This window comes from Mya arenaria, chromosome 2 (genome assembly GCF_026914265.1).
Source record: "Mya arenaria isolate MELC-2E11 chromosome 2, ASM2691426v1".
Lineage (NCBI taxonomy): Eukaryota > Metazoa > Mollusca > Bivalvia > Myida > Myidae > Mya > Mya arenaria.
In genome coordinates this window covers 36,036,922-36,059,014 of record NC_069123.1, presented here as the reverse complement: position 1 = coordinate 36,059,014, position 22,093 = coordinate 36,036,922, and the positions used below count along the sequence as shown (strand labels likewise).

The 22,093-nt window shown below is 33.7% G+C and overlaps 2 protein-coding genes across 4 annotated transcripts in view; one reads left to right on the top strand and one right to left on the bottom strand.

The window, feature by feature from the left end:
• Nucleotides 1–142: 142 nt before the first annotated feature.
• Nucleotides 143–15,982, bottom strand: LOC128214610 (probable ATP-dependent RNA helicase DDX46). The gene is given in 16 exon segments (XM_052921178.1): nucleotides 143–955; nucleotides 1,161–1,352; nucleotides 1,585–1,752; nucleotides 2,152–2,343; nucleotides 3,319–3,393; nucleotides 5,385–5,534; nucleotides 6,515–6,677; nucleotides 7,944–8,047; nucleotides 8,368–8,595; nucleotides 9,684–9,754; nucleotides 9,757–9,847; nucleotides 10,806–10,888; nucleotides 11,247–11,447; nucleotides 11,968–12,143; nucleotides 12,939–13,059; nucleotides 15,946–15,982. Coding segments are annotated over 16 exon segments (2,100 nt in total). The 3' UTR covers nucleotides 143–907.
• The window catches only part of LOC128225096 (transcription factor 7-like 2), a 40,016-nt gene continuing 33,790 nt past the window's right edge, over nucleotides 15,868–22,093 (top strand). The window contains exon 1 of one of the 3 annotated variants that reach the window (XM_052935125.1): nucleotides 15,868–15,923. Coding sequence is in view for 2 of the 3 variants with exons in the window: in XM_052935123.1 (XP_052791083.1) it covers nucleotides 18,428–18,517 (90 nt within the window). In the remaining variant the exon portion in view is untranslated. Of the gene's footprint in view, nucleotides 15,924–18,012; nucleotides 18,518–18,838; nucleotides 19,092–22,093 lie in introns of those variants that run through there. The other 2 variants (XM_052935123.1, XM_052935124.1) reach the window with 2 other exon arrangements.

The following is a 22,093-nucleotide window of genomic DNA, read 5'->3' as shown; positions in this document are numbered from 1 at the left end:
TTCAGCTTTTGTCACAATCAATCTAAAAGAAATAGTGTAACTAGAGATGTGTCATTTCATATAAAGATTATTCTTTTTATATAAAGTTGATTATGAATTTATTTTTCTAAAACTTGTGAAAAAGATGAAAAACAAGACAAGGTTGTGTTGACATATGTATATATTTCAAACATTTCATTATACAATAAAAATGTCATAATAAATCTTCAAACATTACACAATTATTTTTGAATCCAATGCATTTTTTTTATCATGATGAAATGGCATAGAATTTTAAATGTATATGAACACTATACACATGTACATTTAACCCATAACAACTGAAAAAAGTTCTACAAGAAAACAAACCAATAAAAAAAATCAGGTTTTTGTTTGTAAAGAGAACAGTAATAAAATTGTGTACATGTCTGGCAATGCCAGTACGACTGTTTAATGTGATCATCACAAGAACTATTTTTATCCAATCAAGGTCCATAACTCTTGCTATCTGAACTTGATAAAAAAATATTTGCTAGTTTCCAGTATCCGAGCCAACTTTTCTTTTGCCAGTCAAGATAGAAACATGTTGTGATGGTGTGAACTTGAAATCATGAACCCTGTGTCTGCCTAGCTATGCATATGATACAAAATATGACTTTTATGGATTCTGGATAGCCATAACTAAGAAAACGCAGAGTTATTCTGTAAAATTGATTTTTTCAAAGGATAAATAAAAAAAATTTGCTCCTTTTCTTTAAGTGTTCAAAATGACTTCAATACCCTTATAAATGGAAATCCTTGTACCTGGAACATCAATGCTTCTAATTGACAAAAGTTCATGTTGATGCACCTGCATGTGTATTCAATGTCAGTTACTACCTTATAGCTCACAATGTAACAAGCATTGTCATAGTTATAACTGTCCACATCAGACAACTTTGTATCGAGCTCTGTTGATTGGCTGGTAGGAGTTTTGCTGAAAAAAAGAAATTTAAAACATCATCAAAATGTTGAAAGAATCCAGTTTACTTTTTTCCATATTTACACAGTATAAAGCATGATTTAAACTGAGTTTAAAATAAAAAGTATAATTGTTAAATGGCTTATGACCACATTGATTGGCACGCTGCATAGAAATCCGCCAAAAAACCCATTAAAGCTACTAAAATGCAGAAACCTACCAATCTAATGAGTTCCTCCTTTATAAGGCGTGTGACCTCTTTCTTCGCTTTCTGAATGGCGAGCTCATTTGTAGCCTCGATGGCCAGGTAGAGTTTTCTCTCTTCTTCTTTGGGCTGTTTTCCTGCAGGAAAGTATGTACCGCGCACTGTGATACCAGCCTCAGAGTACTCACATATCTGAGCCAACGCCTCCTACAATAAAACAGGCAACAGTGAAGTAGAATGTGTGCATGCATTAATCCCACCTTATAATGTCTAGCTTGATTATCTGACTTTAACATTTTGGGCAATCATAGATCTCTTTGAAAAGATCTCTTTTTCAATAGACAAGTTTCTTAAAAGAGAAGAACAGAACATAATATTCATAAATGAAGCAGTAATATACCAATATGGCCAAACGAGCAACATTTAGATGATGTCTGACCTTGGATGTGACCTTCCATCGAGCAGTTTGTGGGAAGTCGTTAATCTCGAGCTCTTCCTCGTATCTCTTGAATGTGTCCTGGTCTGCTTCCTTGTCCTCGTCAACCTGTGGAGTGTAGCCAAGTTTCGCATTGATCTTCTCAGCCATCTGCTCTGCGATTGTCTTTGACTGGAATATAAGAAACATGGTAGTGGTAAAATTGAATGTTACATGATTGGCAACAATAAAAAAAGTTAATTTGATAAATCAAAGTTTAGAGCAGTTTGTGGATAATTGTGGGTAATGTTTTAAGTCTCCAGCCCCCAATTTTAACTCATTCTCTCTACCCAAAATACTACATACATGTAGGTATCACCACTTTTGGAGCAGCTAGCCCCTTCTTTGATATAGCTTTGGTCGATTGCTTTCTGATGTCATTTAATAGCCTTACTCCTTAATTTCTAAACCAAACAACAAGCTACTTATGGCCACTTAAATGTGGAGCAGCTAGCCCCTACTGAAATATAACTTTGATTGACTGCTTTCTGATGTCTGCCCTTAATCACAACCAAACAACATGCTACTTACTGCCACTTGAGGTGCCACCAGTCCATCCTGAAACATAGCCTTGGTAGCCTGCTGCGTGATGTCCTGTGCCTCCTGACCAAGATTCTTGCTGAAGTTGATTTTGGCTGCCAGACGCTTGGCCATCTCCAGCTTCATCTGGTTATTTGCGCCCATCTTGTTTGTGCTGGAGCCCATACCACTAGGCTGGAAAGGCTGAAAAGGGAGTTAACTTATATAAACAAACTAAATCGAAGTAACTAATCGAAATTAGTTACTTTTGACCTCCGAATGAAACAGCATTGACTTAGCTACTTCTATCAATTCAAATGCTAAGGACTTAAGTCTGTTCATGGCAGAAATTTTACTGCATGCTATCCCACAGGGATTAAGCAAACATGATTGTTTTATACTCAAAGAGGATTGATTTTATTTTTATACAGGTATATGATAGGCGTTGTTGTAATCTCTAAATAGCACAAGTGTTACAATGTACATGAAAATCAATTCATGTTTTCCTCATATACCATGTGTTTGATCATACAGAACGCTGCTCCATTACAATACATAGTTATTGGCTATACAAAACAAATAAACCAATGAGATATCTTTTAACAAACAATAAAGGATCGGTATAAATTTTGCACCAAATAACCTTAATGCTTGTATGTTACAACATTTGACGAACTTGTATTCATACGCTTGGCTTGTGTATCCATACGATTTGACAGGTGCATATATTAGTACAGTATCAATATTCTCTTTATCATCTCATCCCTACTATATAAAGACTTGAAACAAAACTATTCTAACTCCTAGTACCGGTACTACTATTAACTCGAGGTGTGAGAACTTATTTTGTTGAGCATAAACTATTGATTGCTTTACATTAATTTTAACTAATAGATTATTCAATTTGATTATGCATTGTATCTTTGAATTGAATTGCATATATTTAAAGAGGATTTAAGGTACCCGAACCACAGACATGTAAATTTTAGATTCCTCGGTGACCCCATAAAACTTTGTTGTCTTCAGAAAGGTCTCTATGAGTAGATCCATAATTTATTTTCGTTATCAGTAAGAAATACCCTTACAAATGATACCAAAATACCACGATAAAACATGATAAATCTTATTTATATAACTTATTACTTATTTGTACACCTATAAGCAGAAAACAGTACATACCACGTTGACCTGAGACTTGGAAACATCTGTGACTCTCTTCTTACTAGCAAACATGTCTTCTATCTGCTGTTCAATCTGTGGGTTATTGGATGACAAACAAGGTTAATTTATACTAAATGTTCACAAATTTGTAGGAAATGGATCATGTGATGCATATTAATGTTATAGTGTAAATGTTGCATAAGGTAACCAATGCTGTTCAGATAAGTTGTATATAGATGATCAAGGGACCGAACTTTACAAATATTTAAGCTAGAGTGATTGCCCTTCCTACACTCAGCATATAATGGCCCATTTAATCAATGAGCTAAACGTACATTTTCTCAAAACTGCTTGCAATGCAATTTATTTAAAAAACAAATTTATTTAAAAATAAGTATGTTGATGGATGGTTATTGATAGATGGTTAAATAAGCGTTTAATCATAATGGATTTCAGACTGGTTTCATTCAAATTTCTACATATTACGATACTTTGTAGTATGTTAACCTATGAAGTGGCCCTATAGTTCACATATGTACCAAGAATCATTGAAACTAGAGCTGTCACAGGAGTGACGAATACCCCCAAATGCCGCCTGGACACAGGAATGGCAAACCATTCCTTTGAAAAGAGGCCATAACTCCAAGGTTACTGCACACTGCATCTTCTTTTATCATGCATGTATTGTTTTATTTAAATCTGTTGGGTAATTTAGAAGTTACACTGCTGACAAGAAAAACTAGCCTTTCATGAGTTATCGTCTGGAAACCGTTTTTCTATTTTTAGTAACAGTGACCTTGACCTTGGCCCCACCAGCCCCAATATCGAACTTGACCTGTATCTTCTGATGTTACACCTGTGTACCAAAAATTGTTCAAATCTGTCTAGCCTTTCATGAGTTATTGTCCGGAAACCGTTTTTCTATTTTAGTAACAGTGACCTTGACCTTGGCCCCACCAGCCCCAATATCGAACTTGACCTGTATCTTCTGATGTTACACCTGTGTACCAAAATTTTTTCAAATCTGTCAAGCCTTTCATGAGTTATCGTCCGGAAACCGTTTTTCTATTTTTAGTAACAGTGACCTTGGCCCAACCAGCCCCAATATCGAACTTGACCTGTATCTTCTTATGTTACACCTGTGTACCAAAAAATTTTCAAATCTGTCAAGCCTTTCATGAGTTATCGTCCGGAAACCGTTTTTCTATTTTTAGTAACAGTGACCTTGACCTTGGCCCCACCAGCCCCAATATCGAACTTGACCTGTATCTTCTGATGTTACACCTGTGTACCAAAATTTTTTCAAATCTGTCAAGCCTTTCATGAGTTATCGTCCGGAAACCGTTTTTCTATTTTTAGTAACAGTGACCTTGGCCCAACCAGCCCCAATATCGAACTTGACCTGTATCTTCTTATGTTACACCTGTGTACCAAAAAATTTTCAAATCTGTCAAGCCTTTCATGAGTTATCGTCCGGAAACCGTTTTTCTATTTTTAGTAACAGTGACCTTGACCTTGGCCCAACCAGCCCCAATATCGAACTTGACCTGTATCTTCTGATGTTACACCTGTGTACCAAAAATTTTACAAATCTGTCAAGCCTTTCATGAGTTATCGTCCGGAAACCATGAAAACCGACAGACCGACAAGCTCACTCCTATATACCCCCTCAAACTTCGTTTGTGGGGGTATAATAATATATATATTTATTTTACTTTAATAACCAGTCACCATGGCTAAACTTTTTTGGTTGAAATTTTTTATCAATGACATTAAAATGAGTACATGTTTATGCACATTTTACAATATAAACAAAGACTTAAGAGCCATTTTATCATTGCGTATATTGTACCATTGTATTTTCCAACTGATAATTATGAGTATGATAGTTCTAAAATATATTTAAAATCTTTAGAGTTCTAGTGGTCAGTATAAGCAATTATATATCTTTGTGAAGGAAACTGTCAAGGTAATTTGTGACACTCAATAAATATTTAACTGAAATTCTTGTCTTATCGTCTTATTACACTAGTTGATATAAAGATGACCCTTAAGATATTCATACAATTACCCAATCTACTTACATCCTCATTTGGATCATCATCGTCCGAATCTACGAGCCCAAGAGCTGCTTTCTGTAGTTTCTTCCTCTCACTGGAGAGCTGGGCTTCTGATTCGTCAAACTTGAAACCTTTACCATGGAAACCACTGCTGCTCTTTATCTTTATACCCTCCTGCAAGAAATAAAACAAAATATCAGACATATTGATAGTGTCATTCTTTACTATTTGTCTTGGCCACAATTAATGAACAGTTAGTGTGGCGTTTGTGTGGCATTTCCCTACCAACATTTTTAGTGAAGTATGTAGGTTGCTCATTTAATAGCTTTATACTTCATTTAAAGTTTGTAGACAGGTCTGTATTTTGTTTTATAAAAAAATAAAAATGTTACCATCCGATAGGTTAATTTTTTTTAGTAAATCTGTCAGGGAAACACTAAACAATTAATGTTCTCTTCACTAGTAAGAGTAACTTGTTCTTCATACAGAGGTTATATTACTGAGCTTAACCAAAATGGCAAACAAGTCCATGAGAAAATTCTCCAGCAATTAAATGCTGGTAAGGAAATTCTCCAGCAACAATATGTCTGTTGAGGAATTCTCCAGGAATCATTAGCCTTTGAGGAATTCTCCAGCAGGTAAGTGCCTTTGAGGAATTCTCCAGCAGGTAAGTGCCTTTGAGGAATTCTCCAGCAGGTAAGTGCCTTTGAGGAATTCTCCAGCAGGTAAGTGCCTTTGAGGAATTCTCCAGCAGTTAAGTGCCTTTGAGGAATTCTCCAGCAGTTAAGTGCCTTTGAGGAATTCTCCAGCAGGTAAGTGCCTTATAGGCATTCTCCAGCAATTAAGTGCCTTTGAGGAATTCTTCAGCAGTTAAGTGCCTTATAGGCATTCTCCAGCAATTAAGTGCCTTTGAGGAATTCTTCAGCAGTTAAGTGCCTTTGAGGATTTCTCCAGCAGTTAAGTGCCTTTGAGGAATTCTCAAGCAGTTAAGTGCCAATTAAATGCAATAATAGTTAAAAAGAAATATCCAAGATAATCAGGAAAAAAAAGAGAAGAAAAATCAAGTTTAAGTTGATTAGTTAATTTGATTATGGGATTGCGACACTGGAGAATTTAAGTGTAATTTGGACCAATGTACCATACTGGATACATACCGACTCTGCCTGTTTTTTATACTCGTCCCACCATTTCTGTAGGTTTTCTGGCACAGTGGACTCTGACAACTCTAGGGCCTTAATGATGTCTCCAGCATAACGGACTTGTTCAGGTGTAATGAACGTGTAAGCAGTGCCCTTATTACCTGCTCGACCTGTACGCCTGGAAATAGATTCCAAACAATTTAAAATTTGTATAACCTACAAAGATTCTACATGTTTGTATAGTTTCAATAAATTATGTTTATGATCTATTGGGCTCTGAAACCTTAAACCTATAAACTGCTAATAGATTGCAATGCTTACATACATTACGTCATGATCAGCTACATTTTTCCTTTTGTCAATGGACCTATCAATGTCTTGTCCCACATGGACCAGAATGCACATACAGGGGATTTAGACAAACTGCAAAAATTTTCTTAAAGGGACTGGACACCAGATGGTCCCAAATTGACAAATTCAGTATTTCTTTAAATTCAGTATTTCTTCAAATTCAGTATTTCTTCAAAACAAGCTATGAATTATCAATAAAAACTAGTAAGAGGCCGTAAATACAGTATATTACATGATTAAAGGAATATTTTGTCACTGTCTCAGCTGAATTTACCCATTTTCCCAGTTTATAGTGTGTACATTTAGCATGTGAAATTAGAGGATTACTACAGCTACATATACCCTGGTACCACCACTTTTTTAATTTACTGGAATAAGTTAATTTGAATTGGAAAAATACCAAAAACTGCAGAAGATACATGTGTTGTAAGCAATGTGTATACATCAGTTAGTAAGATTCAATGTGTCGTCTACAACAATCTCAATTTTATGTTAGTTTTTTACAACTTTCTTTTTTTTCTTGCAATAGTATCATCAGTAGAATTTCTTTGAAGATTCCAACCAAGTTAATTTCTAAAGTAGTGGTCTCACCAGGGGCCTAGGGGCCTTGTTTACACACAGTCTCCAGTTCAAGTCTAGACTCATATAATCAGATTATAATGAATCATCTTAATTCCATTCTTTTTCCAAAAAATAAATGTAAATATTTGTACAATTTTGAAAACTAATACAATTTTGATTTTTTCCATTAATACTTAAAAGGATAGTTACAATGAATCAAGATTTGCAGTTTTGCCACTTGAGTCTGAACTCAAATATGAGACCGTTCATAATCAAGTTTCACATACTAACATTTATGAACACTTACATACATCTGTGAAACTACTCTATATAAGTTTACTTATCAACATCTGTGAACATAGTGTTATAACTTACCAAAAGTATGTGAAAATAGTCTTCACACTTACACAAATATGTGAACATAGTCTTCACACTTACACAAATATGTGAACATAGTCTTCACACTTACACAAATATGTGAACATTGTCTCAACAGTTACTCAACTTCAGTGAAAATAGTCTTCACACTTACCCACATCTGTGAACATAGTCTTCATAGTGGTTTGGACAATCATAATTCACCACGAGGATCAAGTGTTTAACATCAAGCCCTCGCGCCGCTATAGAGGTTGCCACCTAAAACACAAACGGGAGAGAAATAAAATATACTAATAAGTATATTCACAGATGCCAAACAGTGGCTCCAGCTCTTATTTTAGCTGTATATAAGAAAGAGTTAATGATAGCGGACATCATGATAAAAGTAAGTATGACTTGTTATTTTACCTTATATCAGGATTATGAGTTACATTTACATGAAAAAAAACCTCTTTAGTTTATTACAAAAAAAAATCCCTTTGTAATCAAAAATTTCTTAATACTGGTTTCTGCCATGGAAACATACTCCAGCATATTTTTTCAGCAGCTAAAGGAAATTGATATAAACTTAAACTCACCAGCAGTCTATTATCCCCATTCTTAAAGTCCTGTATGATACTCCCGCGGTCATACTGGTCAATACCCCCGTGTAGGGACATGCAGGGGTACGAATGCTTCATGAGGTCTTTCATCACATCATCCGCGTTTTCTTGCTTGTCAACAAATACGATCACCCCGCCCTTCTCCTGGTACTGGCCCAGAAGCTCCAGCAGCTTGAAAAACTTCTGTTCTTCTTCAAGGACAACCTGAAGATGGAGGAGGGTTTGTAAGAGATTTTAAGATCTGCCGACCCTGCCCTTGTCGGCTGCTTTATCGTTTGACCCCACCACATTCCCACTGCAGTTTTAATTCATTGTTGTTCAAAAGAATCATTTTGTATGCTGAATGAGAATTCAGATTATCCCAACAAATAAACCTAATCAGTGGGGGAGTCTGACAAAATCTCCCCAACATTTTTTGCAAAGGTGGACCAAATCCTTTACCCATAAGATATTCACTATCTTTCTGATTTTCAAAGGTTAATTAAAATGAGTATAATTTTTAGTATAATATATCACGTAATTACATTTTAAAAAAATTCTTCATATTTTAAACGTATGGGGGGTTTACGTCCATCCTTGCAACAATAGGTGGAAGAAATTGTGTTGGGAGATTTTGTCTTTCTTTACAACAATATGTGTGGATTTTGTCAGGAGGGGGAATTTTGTCTGTCATTGCAGGGGGGATGGGTCTATCTGTTCAACCATTTGCCCACTTGGAGGGTATTTTATAAAACACTTGTTGTATGAAATTAAGTCAGGGGGATTTTGTCCTACACTCAATAAATATAAAATGCAAAAATACATATAACTTATGTACTTGCCAAAATTATGCATTCTTAAAAAGAAACGATACTTTTCTATTGAACTACATAAAAAGAAATCTTGATCTTAGTGAGGTTCAGAAACTCCATGTCTTATTATATGTCTTATACATCATTCAATACTTGCATAAATCATCTCCCTTATGCATGTGTAGATTTCCTTTAATACACTTAACACATATTTCGACAACATAGCACAAAAAAGTCGTCTACTAACACAAGTATCCATGCAAGCTAGGTATTTCTCCGAAACATATTTGAGGTATCTGATAACAAATATGAGAACTGTAGATACCCTGTGACCCATAAACAAAACAAATATTTATACAAACTGTAATAGCTTAATGTATTATACCCTTTTGATAATGCATTTTACAAAATGATACCAAAGTTATATGGGATCACCACTCTGTCCAGGCATCAACACCACAAAAAAACACCTTTCACCCAATCTAGTTGTAAACCACGTACCACATGTTGTTCGACATCCGTGCAAACAACACTGCGACCCCCGACTTGCACCTCAATTGGTTTGTTGAGGATTTTCGTGCCAGCCCCTCCATTTGTCGCGGGAATGTTGCCGAAAACATCACTGTCTGTCTGTCAGGTCTGATATTGTCAATTATACGATTAACCTGAAATATGATGGATTTCAGTTACCTATCTTTGTTGGTCTAGAGAAAAAAGGGTTTAAATTGTGACCTTTTTCAACTTTTCTCTACACATCAATGTTGGAATCTGTCAAAGCTTTTTTAAGTTCAATTATATACTTTCACTGTTTGTAAAATCATTTTAAATAATATTGCTTCTTCTATGATCAATGATTTATTGCTGTTCATACTGGTTGACGGTACATTTCCGAACAAGGCACCAATCCCGAACACCAGCTAAAACATGTGTTTGTTTACCATGATCGATTATTTGATGATCTAGATCAATACAAAGGCTTCCCTTGGTCACACTTGCGAAGTTTCATCTTTGTTGAGTATTTTTAAAAAAAAAATGCCATTCAATGTTTATACGCTTAAAGATAAAAATATAGCACATGGGGAATGACGTCGAGGGCGCACGTGCATCTTTAGGTTTTGCAGTTATGTTGACCTACATTAAATATTTTTATAAACAGAAATCACGCTTTACATTTGAATTTCATGTTTTGAAAAACATCGTAAACAGTAAATAACTTTGCAGCCAAGTGTTTATTTAATATAGCATACTTATTAATTATAATTGTATGACCATGTATTTTCGCTTTTTAAGTGTTCAGTATTTGTGCCCTCCATGGCATAAATTTAAGGGTGATTTACTGTCTATAAAATGAACGATTTTCGACATAAAATTGATGAGATTGTGAATCTGTACTTGACAGATGTTGTCACATTAACCAAAGATGTTTCATACGCAATTTTAACTTACTACAACAAAAACTCTCCAAGATAATTGTGAAAAACCTCAAAAAGTGTTTGGATTTGTGACGTCAACCAGTAGCATTATAATATTCCCTCTTGACTTTTAAATTTCCATAGAAGTCTTTGAGATGTTTCTTTGAAACTTTTGACAATTATCAAGGACCACCTTCAAGCCTGTACAAACCTGAGGCTCAAATCCCATGTCAAACATTCTATCAGCCTCATCCAATATAACATACGTACACCGCCGCAAGTTCGTAACACGCCCTGGAAATACAAACACAAACATTGTTAAACAATAAACCTATATCCACTATAAATGAAATATGAAGCCATCCAAATGCCATTTTTGCATGAGCAATTATACAATTCTTGGTTATAACACATCTTCAATACTCTAAACAGTAATATAAAGCTATGCATTTTTAATTTCACCTCCCACTTGTTTCTGACCTTTTCATTGGATAAGAGAAGTCACATGGTGACCCACTACTTTACTATAGTGGTACATATGGTACACAAATGTGTCAAAATTTACCACTTACTTACAAAATTTCAAACTAAAAAGTAAAGCAATGCTTTATCAAAGGAAAAAATTCTACAAAATGTAGCAACAAAGCGTTACCATTATTTGCTGCAAGCATGTCAATCATACGGCCCGGGGTGCAGACAATGATTTCACATCCCCGCTTCAACTCTGCAATCTGCTCGGAGATTCCTGTACCACCGTACACACAGACAACACTCAGACCAAGCGCCTTCGTAAACTTTCTAGCGTCTGTTGTTATCTGCATGGCGAGCTCACGTGTTGGCGTCAACACCACACCTATATGGGAAGAGGTCAGTCATAATTTCAGCACTGTCAACCACTATCAATATCACAGGTATGTAATATTGAATGGTATTAATCTGGAATGATTCTCATACCGGTGGTTAAGAAACAAATATGAATGTATAACAAGAGTTTCTTGCAGTAATCACCAATACTTGTTTGCTGTTTTTTCAGATCGACAAGGGGCAGAACTTGATAATTATTACAGCAATGAGTTATAAGCCTTGCTGTTTATGTGTGTATTATTGCTAGAAATATCTGTACTAAGTTTCATTTGAATAATTTGAAAACCTTTTAGTTTTGAAAATACAAGAGCAAACAAGTGGATGCCTTAAAAACAATCTGGATAAAAAAGAAGATCCAAAACAGCAATCATTATAAAGGTGTTCAGCTGATTCAAAAAGAAATAAAAGTTAAATTGTACATGTTTGTATAATAAATCATCATTTCAAAAGCAATAATATGATACACTTGTTGATATGCTGGGGCCAATATATTTAGTATTCACTCTCACCTATCGGCCCATCTTCCTCATCCAGTTCAGGCTGGTCGAGAATGTGTCTGAACAGCGGCAGAAGAAACGCGATGGTTTTCCCACTTCCTGTTTTCGCGATTCCGATAAGGTCCCGTCCTGACATGATGGCTGGGATAGCCTGGGACTGGATCGGTGTTGGCTTGTCAAAATGGTTCCTGGAATAAAACACACAATTGGCTCGTAATTTGGTTCCTGGATTAAATCATTTTATTGGTATAAAAAACATATTTTTGTCGTGTCAAATTCATAACTGGATTAATACATATTGTTGTCTTGTCAGATTAGTTCCTGGATTGTCAAATTGGTTCATGGATTAACGCATATTGATAGCAGCCATTATTTAAGCGTTAAAACTTGGTGACTTGTAGGTCCATTGGGCTAGGTGCTACTTTTTTATTTTGTGAGATAGTAATTTATTTGTATGATCATGTTTGAATTATAACACATGTTACTTACGTACTTATATGTATAAAGATGAACAGGTCTACACAACAGGCCATTTCTGTTTATAACTTTGATAAGACTAAGATTGGATGTAATGAAAAGTAGAAACTCGCTGCATGGGGTGTGCAATGCTCAACAATCATTCAACTCCAATTTTAAATAACACCATAAGAGTAATTTCTTCTCACAAATATAATTTTCTTTCATGTTCAAAGATATTGTAAAGTTAGTTGGACCAGCTATTTATAAGTTGGCAGCACACACTAGATGTCTCCAGGTTAGTCTCAAGCAGGTCACTTGTATAATGTACACCAGGCTGCCATTTTATCAAGAATTCTAGAATTCGAAATCAAGTTCGTACCTAGGAATGATTGTTGTAACGGTTTGTACTATGTTATCAAATAGTGTGATATTGATTTCTTTATAAAGGTTTAAGCTTTCAGATTTCAACAAAATAAGCTAAGATAAAAAAAAAATTGAATCAACAAGATGTTAATGCACAATACCTCTTCAAACACTCAAGGACCCGTTTGCTAACGCCGACCTCTGCCCACTCACGGATGGGTTTCGGGCAGTTTTTCCCCCGGACCTTGATCCCCTCCAGTTCTAAGCGCAGCTCTTCTGTCTCTGAAGAAAGTTATGAGAAAGCTCTAAATGTGCCAGACAAAACCAGAAAAAATTGTAAAAAACAATCTTATTGAAATCATATACTTAATAATCATACACTCAGTATCAGGATCTTTAGTTTACACAGAGGAGGTCAGCTTTTGGCTACCTTTCCCTCAGCTAATCAGAGGCTTCCTTACGCAATAGGAACAGTGAGGAAGTTAAATTGATCCAATATTCAGCCGCGATTCCAAAATCCCAGCTTTGATATAATTTTGAAACATTAAGCAAACTTTTTACAATGATTTGTGTAAATCCGATAGCGCAGACAATTAAACTCTTGACTTCAAATCAGAACATAGTAGGTTGGAGTATCACTGCAGGCACTGTTATTGCCATATGTTTTCTCTACAATCCCATTAAAACAGTAACTTCAATGACATCATTATGCATATTGCTATAATAGCAATTTTGGAATCCAGATAATTCAGAACATTCATATCAATACATGATTGTTAGAGCTTGGTGCAAGCATGATTGAGTACTTTAAGCAGATTATCATATATAAGTACAAGTGCTGTCAATTCCTTTCTTTCACAGTTTTTAGGTTAATTTGCTTAATTTGTCTTCATGTTTGTAAAGTATTTATCACACAATGATAAAATAAATTGCTTCCATACACAGGACAGATGGTTTTCACACAAAAAAAATAAAATTAGAGATCGCAAAAATTAACCCTTGAATAATTGAAAAATCTCCTATACTCACTCAAATCAAAAAGACTAATCACACATTTTTCATTGTACTGGAGTAGAGATTATTTAAAAAAATTCAAGACAGCTGTAGGGCTCAGCACAAGATGGATGTATGACAGTTTTTGTTATGACCTGGTAAAAATTTTTAATTATTATAATAGCAAAACATCAAAGAAAAATATTGTTAGATATTAAGAAAACTGTAATATGCCCGCCATTTGTGGATTATAATAAAATACAATGACATGCATGTTGCTATAGACATTGGAAGGGAGACAAATCCAACTGAAACCTCAAATAAAGGGGATACCATACTGACTGTTTGAAACATCGTTATTAAGTAATAATATCCGTATACTTCTGATGGCTACATAAAAAGGATTCTTTTCAAAGGGGGTTTATCCACACTTGTTCAAAAATCAAACGAAAACTACTGTTAAATGTGTATTTATCTGATCAAAACATCAAAGAGGCTATGTTTAAAGGATTTTGGACAATTAACTATATGTGAAATAATTCATTATATAGATTTCCATGGCCCTGTATTTAGTATTAAGGAATAAGCTGTGTACATACTTGTAACAAACCATTGGTTCAATTTAAAAGTTAAGATATTGGATATTTTCTGTTTAAGAAATGACATTTTCATGTTTAATATGATATTATAACTTATATATTGCATGAACCAATGGTATTGATATATATGGGTGTGCACACAGCTCATTCCTAACTATAACTGTCAAACTTATATTTTCTGTTCAAGAAATGACATTTTCAGATTTTATAAGTTAAACAGCTATAGCATGTAAAATGAAAAATAATGAATTTAAACAACTGAAACAGCAAGGGAAAAGAGTTGAAGTTTTGACAAAGGAGGAACAATAATGATTTTAATGTTAATGTGTTATTGAATTGAGAGAATTTGCAAAAATTGCATTGTCCTTGCTGGAGGGGTTACCATCAAAGCAAGGACACAAAGTTACCCCGGTAAAACATGGCGAATATCATGCCACAGCGTTGACAATCGTCCATTAATGTTTTACGAGGGCTGTGTCAATAGAAGTCAATATGAGGAACAAGTGTTGGCCACCTTTGATCTCACGTAATATGTACGCCTCATAAATCCTACTCGACATCACATAATTAGGAAATTAGAAATAATTGAATATCGCTGCAAATAAACGCATCCAAAAATATGAGAGATACAGATAAAGTGAATAATATGGGTTATAAAAGATTCAATTTAAAAAGTATTATCCCTTTTGGCCCATCTGCTTAAGTTCGAGATTGTCAATAAAATCCTTGATGGCCCATATGATTATAAGCTTCGATGTTACTATTCTTTTTGAAATCATGCAAAGAAAATATTACAGAAAATTTAGCACTTTGATTGTATGAAGAATAAAATATCTGTTATTTAAAATTGTGAAAATATGATAAAATTTTAAGTATAAAAATAAGTGCTTCCTTTTAAAAAAGTTTTGTATTGTTGCTTTTTATGGCACTTTTGTTTTTTACGCATTTATCATATACATTTAGTGCTCGTATTTTAACTTACAGTCTTGCTTATTTATCATTTACTTTATTTATGAACATACTTAGATTAGCGGGCTGCTTATGTAATTTATCATTTTGTCATGAAAAATTGTTGTGGTTTGGTTCAACAGAAAAACGACCATATTTCAGAGAAAAAACACACCGTAAATTTCAAAATCTTCAAGACATCAATAGACCAAAAAAGACACCTTGCCGTAATTTCAAACAATATTGAATAATCTAAAATACTGTGTAATAATTATGTCTAATGAGATAGATGTTTGAAAATGCTGGGTGAAGAAAAGTACTAAAAAAAAACCCTGCTCGTCTGATAGTGCATGCATGTAAAATTAATTGAATGGCATTTCAAAGTAAAATAAGACTTATGTATTTCAATATAGTGATTTGTTTCTATGTAAAATGACAATAACAAGTTAATTAATATAAAAACCTTATCAACATTTTTTTCATGACAAAATGGTTTCATCACTGCCTTTATGTAGATGTTTTTGTAATCAAGCATGAAACTTGTCATGTATTCATCTATTCCATCAGCCACCCTACGCCTTCCATCCGTACTTGTGTTTTCTGCAGGTAAGAATTGCCATGTTTTTACCCTCTGTCCATATGGGGACAGACAAAATGGCTGCCATCTTTGGGTTCATATGTTTTCTTTGGGCCAGAATTTCTTTTGGGTATTTTTTTTTGGAGAAAATTCGAAAAAAACATCTAATTATAGATAATGGAAACAAAAATAAATGGCAATAGAATTACATTTACTTGCATGAATACCACCAAAATGTCAGCCAGCTTTGAATCTGAGTGAAAGGGTTTGACTTTGATTCTTATAAGTGAAACCCTTTTCATGGTTACATCATGTTTCATTTTGTTATTGGAAAGTTTATTAATAATTTTTGGAGTTCATCGTGTCATGTTGCATAACAATTGGTGGATGGGACTTTATTTTATTTGCCATTTTGATAATTATTCAAAGGTTTTACAGCATGCTTCATTGAACGGTGGTGATTTGCTTGAAAATTATACGTTTATTGTTCTACCTGTTCAAGTAAATATACATGTATATATATTATAAATGAGCTGTATCTGTTGAATATGTTTTTGTTTGTGAAAACCATGAAATTTAACAATTGTATGTTGAGTAAGTTTCTATTTTGGCAATGCATTTATAAATTGAGTGTTGAATGCACCTAAGAAAATAACAGACAGAGGAGATAAAAAAGTACAAAGTATACCCCAGTTTTTGGCAATGTTTTAGGTGTTCAAAGAGGAAAGATTGTTTGTATTTTACAACAGTTTGTGTCAATAGTTTCTTTGATTGTTGGAAATTTACGATCCAATGTCTGTGCAGGGTTACCAATTGGAATGCTTGAAGCTCGGAAAGATTTCCTTTGATCTGTCTATCGGCCAATGGAATGAGATTGTTACAAGAGCATCAGGGATGGCCAGCCATCCCCCAAGCCTGACTGTCTAGTTTCCGTTGCCCCCTCTTGATTGTATGTGAAAAATTTAGCTCTACAAAAGAACATGTGAAAACTGCAATTAATATCCCAGCAAAGGAAATAGAGGCAGCCACTGTTAATTATTGGGCAATGAAAATTATGAAAACAAAAATATCAAAAAGACTTCACATGGTTTTTATTTGGTTGTATAGCTTTTCTGTTCGTTTATATTCACCTTTGAAATGGTTCTTTTGCAAGAATTGTCTGGCAAGATGTAGGCCAAACTTGACCACTTGGTTGAATATCAGAAACATTTCATCACTGCTTGATGTTCCCAATAATTTGGCAACAATGTCTTAATCTTTGTCCATGATTCTTTTTATGCCATTTTGTTTTACTACATTAAAATCATTTTTCATATTTCATTAAACACATTAATTCTATCAGTAGCCTAAATGTTAAGTGCTAATAGGCAATGTTTTGAAATATTAAATGATAATTACTGCACCATAAAAATGTTTGTCGAAATGATTGTTCAGGCCTTTTAAACGCCTATTTGAGTATGCTTCTGCAAATGTTTCTTTTTTGAAGGGCTCTCTTGGCTCCATAATTGATGCTAATTGAGCCACAAACTCCTTTTGATATTTCGCAAATTTTCAATTAACACCCATAAAAATTTCTCGCAAGCGTCCCCCAGAATATTTGAGAAAATTGCGCTAGCAAATAAGCTCTGGTTTTTCATTTGTTTTCTTTTTTTGTAATTTCAAAAAAAGGCAATGCATGTTCATTGCTAGTGGAGAACTGTTCTCCAAAATTGATCGTTTGATGTTCAAAGCATGTTTCCTTTGATGTAGCTAGGTTCAGTTACATAAAAGGTTGATCAAACAATGCACTAGTTCACAATACGAAGTTTGTGTTTTCAATTGCCGTGAAGTGCCGTTGTGCCGAGAACCAACCTGAACTTGTGGCCAGCGCACAGGAAATTCTCGGATGCCAAAAGTGTAGTTCAGCTCGAACGTCAGTGGTTTGCTTAGGAAGTTCGAACTCGACGGATGATGCATGTATTTTTAATCCGACATAAATAAGACATCAAACATTTTTGTAGTTTTTATGTAAGTTCTTCAAGCAAAACAGCCTTTGAAGTGAGGACATGAAACAGTAACACTGTGTTTACCGATGCTTTGTTGAGAAAATGTCTATCATAGATTACTATTACCATTTTGTCCGGAGTATGTGAACACCGGGGTAGCTGCTTTTATTTGCTTTTCTCGGGGATGAAATCTGCAGACTGTTGAGTAAAAATACAGACAAGTTGCAAAGGGAAAAAAAAGTGCTCATTTTGTGGCGAAATAAGATATATTTGATTCAAATTATTGAACTGCATCATTTAATGTAGACACTTAAACATACTAAATTCATGAGAAATAACAGAGCGGTGTTTTGTCATTAGCTCAAAAAAATGAGCTTGTAGTTTTGTTTGATCCTCTGGTGATGATTTTGTGCGGAAAAGATAAATGGACATATTAGCTGCAAATTATAGCCAAGTTAAAAGGGAAAAAGATTGCAGATTAAGAAAGGGAACATATATATACACAGAGATAAAAGTCAAGAACTTACGGTGATAGAAAGGGGAGAAAGATGGATAACCTTCAACTGGACTTTCCGGAGTTTGATCCTATAACGTTCAATGATGTGCATGGTTATGAAGACAACGGGCAACATTCCGAGGTATTGTTTTTCTCAAAAAAGCTTTATGAATTTTTTTTTTTTACTGTCTTTGCAAGGTCAACCATTATGAATTTATTTTTGTTACTGTCTTTAAATTTTAGGAATAAAACTTGATGCTTAAAATTTTCAGTTGGTAACAATGATTTTTGGTTATGATATTCAGTACTTTGCTTTTGTTTGTTCGTTCATGGTCCAATCTTCATGATAGTTTGTGCGGTTATAATGTACAAATGGATTAAAATTAAGTTGCAAAACAAATGTTCATTTCGTTTATTTTAAGATTGAATTGTTCTCAGAAAACAGGATGTGTATTTTCAGTAAAATGCTTTTACTAAGACTCAAATTTGTTGCATTATAAACCTTTTGTTGATAAACAAATACAGTTGTCAATTTAGCGAGTTTTGCTTTGTCTTTTTTGAAATGTTCATTCTAACAAGTTGATAATTTACAAGTAGCACATCAAAGATGTATGAAGTATGATTGAAGTCAGATTCATACAATGCGTACCAGTGTGAAATTGCGAACTTTGTGGACGTTTTTCTTTGTTTTGTTGCATTGAGGACACTTGATGTGTGTAAGTTTAACTCTGATGTTTTTTTGCTTGTTCTGTGGAGGTTTTCCACAATATTGGGACACTTTCAGTGCCTTCCAGATTGGGGAAAAAATTGTGTTGATTTGATTATGTTGGGAAATCCTATTTTTCTTAGAAATAAAAAATAAAAATAAACAAAAATACTGCGATAATTTCTTTTAATTGCCGCAAGATTTTTAGACATCAATTCTTTAAACACAAAAATGGGGTCAGATTTTTCACTGAATTAATATTTTGACTCAAAAACAACAAAGACAAATAGGGTATTTTCTTTTTACATTTTGGGGATAAAGTGTATGTTTTTGCAATGGGAATGGGGCTGAATCTCAATCCCAAATTGATCAGCAAAATAACCCATAGAGTGATTTATTTAGAACAGGCTAAAGGTTTCATCATTTTGTTTTAAACATATGTAACAACACTTTTAAAAGAAAAGTATTTATAATCTTCAATTAATGTCTTATTTGCATGTCATTCTTTCTAAAAATCATCTAGTTATTTTTGGATATTATAAAATTATGGATAATTTTTTTCACATTTTTGTGGAATGTTAATATTTTGGTATATTGTATTAATTTTTGTTTTAAAAGGAATCTTCCGAAGCATATTATTACCCAGTTCATTCATTCTGAATCAAATCTTTATCAATATAAAATAAAAGATTTTTTCTTTACTGTATGCAGTTACAAAATTGGGCTTTTTTTAATGGATTTATATTTGCTAAATTAGAAAATTTAATACATTAAATACAATAAAAACATAATATCTATGTGGGGATAAAAGTAAATGCACATGCAAAAAAACTATACTACTGGTAGTTCTTAAATACCCAAGAAATAGCAATTTTTATGGATGATTTAACTTTGTCACATGCTTTGAGGAAATTACCTTTCTATATTTAATTACATTGATGTGTAGAAAAATTGCAAAAAACAGCAAACTTGCCATTTTTTAAGACACATTTCATATAATGCACAGTTTCTTTTTTTCCGCTAGTATTATAAATTAATATTATATAAATTTAGAACTTGTCTAAAATATAATGTTGTAAAACAAGTATTGAACAGATTGAACAATGCTACTTTCTGGTGGTTTATAGGGATTTATCAGTGGAATAAAAGTGATATATATTACTGTTTAGAATGTTTTGTCTTGACTCATGTCCTCGTGATTACCCATAGTAAATATTTCAATCATGGCAGCGCTTGGGCACTTATAAAAATATAGCTTTTGGTGCTCTCTCATGAAATATATTGCCACATATACTGAAACTAACAATTATTCAATGTTAACTGTGAAAGATAAAAATAATGTTATAATTATAAACATGTTTTGTTAATGCCAGTGTTTTTTTCCACTCTTAAGGGAATGGTGGCGGGGGAAAAAAGCGTTGTTTTGGCAAAAAGAGAAAAATACTAACTTGTCAACAAACTTATTGACATACTCATGAATGGCTCTATATTGCTACATTTGCTAAATGTTTAGAGATAATTTTTTAAGGGGATTTTTTTTACCTTGGTAGGGAAAGGGTAGGGGAAAAAATATATTCTTATTCAGGAGGGGGGATGGGGCTGAATTTATGCCCTCCCAAAAATCACAATGCTATTCATAAATCTCCTTTAACAGAAATAGCAACTAAGAGCCTAAATAAATTTATATTAAGCCATCTGGAAATATTTGGGTAAATATATATTTTGTTATATGATATAAAAAAATGGAAATTTATTAATTTCTTTATCAGTGAGATATAATCGATATTTTAGCCTGTTTCAAATGACGCATGTCTTGACAGTGTAAAAATTTAGCACACTCCTGCAATCAAATACAAACCAATATTGTTTTTAATTGGGCTTTACCTGGTAGGCATAAAATAAAAATATTATTGTTGGTCAGTGTGTTGTTGATTTTACTGCAACAGCTTGTTTTGATTTTTATGAAATATTACTTTTTGTACTCACTCGTGAAATAAATTTGATATTCCTCTGAAACAAGGCAATTATGCACTAAATTTGCATATTTGGTATTAATTTGCAATATTTCTCTACCAAATATTTTCAGTTAAAATGAACCATTTAAATTAAATAATCCTAATAAGTGCTTAAAAGAAATAAATAGAGTATATGTTTTAAAATTTAAATACTGCTCGGCCATTGCTTAGTTAAGTCGATAAATTGTTCTTAATGTTTTTTTTTTATTTCTTTTAGACATAAATGAAATATTTTTAACTCTGCATAAGTTAAAACTAGTTCTACAGTAGAATATTAAATTGCAACAATAGCTTAGACAGTATGATATAAGGGAAGCAACTCTTGTACATTGTAGTACCCTGAACCGGAGGATTTGCTAGGGTTGTCTCTCTTTATACTATAAAACATTCTGGAGGTGATTGAATTAAAAAGGTCTGAATCAACAATGTTGTAGAATGTGAAACCAGTCTATATACACTCCTATTGTGCTTCTTGACATAAATGCCTATATGCTTTCTATTACTTACTTTGGTATTCCGATGAAAGTAACATTATTTGAATACCTCAGATTGTCCAAAAATTATGCTTGTAATTTGTAAAAATATGTCGTAATTCATGTGAAATTTATGATAAATTGATGAAACAAGTAATGTTGTTGCCGCTGAGGCTGACCGTGTTCAAACAGCCAAATTTATACTTCATCTTGGAATCATTATTTCTAGCGCTTAAGTTGGTCAGTTCACAGACATCACAAACCATGCACTGACTGAAATGTTTTCAACACTCAGATGAACTGCAATACTACAATCATTGAATTTAGAATTTCAAATAAACAAGCCAGAGCCCTTATACTAGTGCTTGCCATCAAAATCTTTTAACAAGCCCAGCTATAATAAATTCAGAATTTGAGCTAGCCCGGAAAGCATATTACAAGTGCAGGGCCTGAGGACTTGTGCTACTGACCACTGTACGTAAAACATTCAATCATTAAATAATGCTCTACTTTTAAACAGTGAA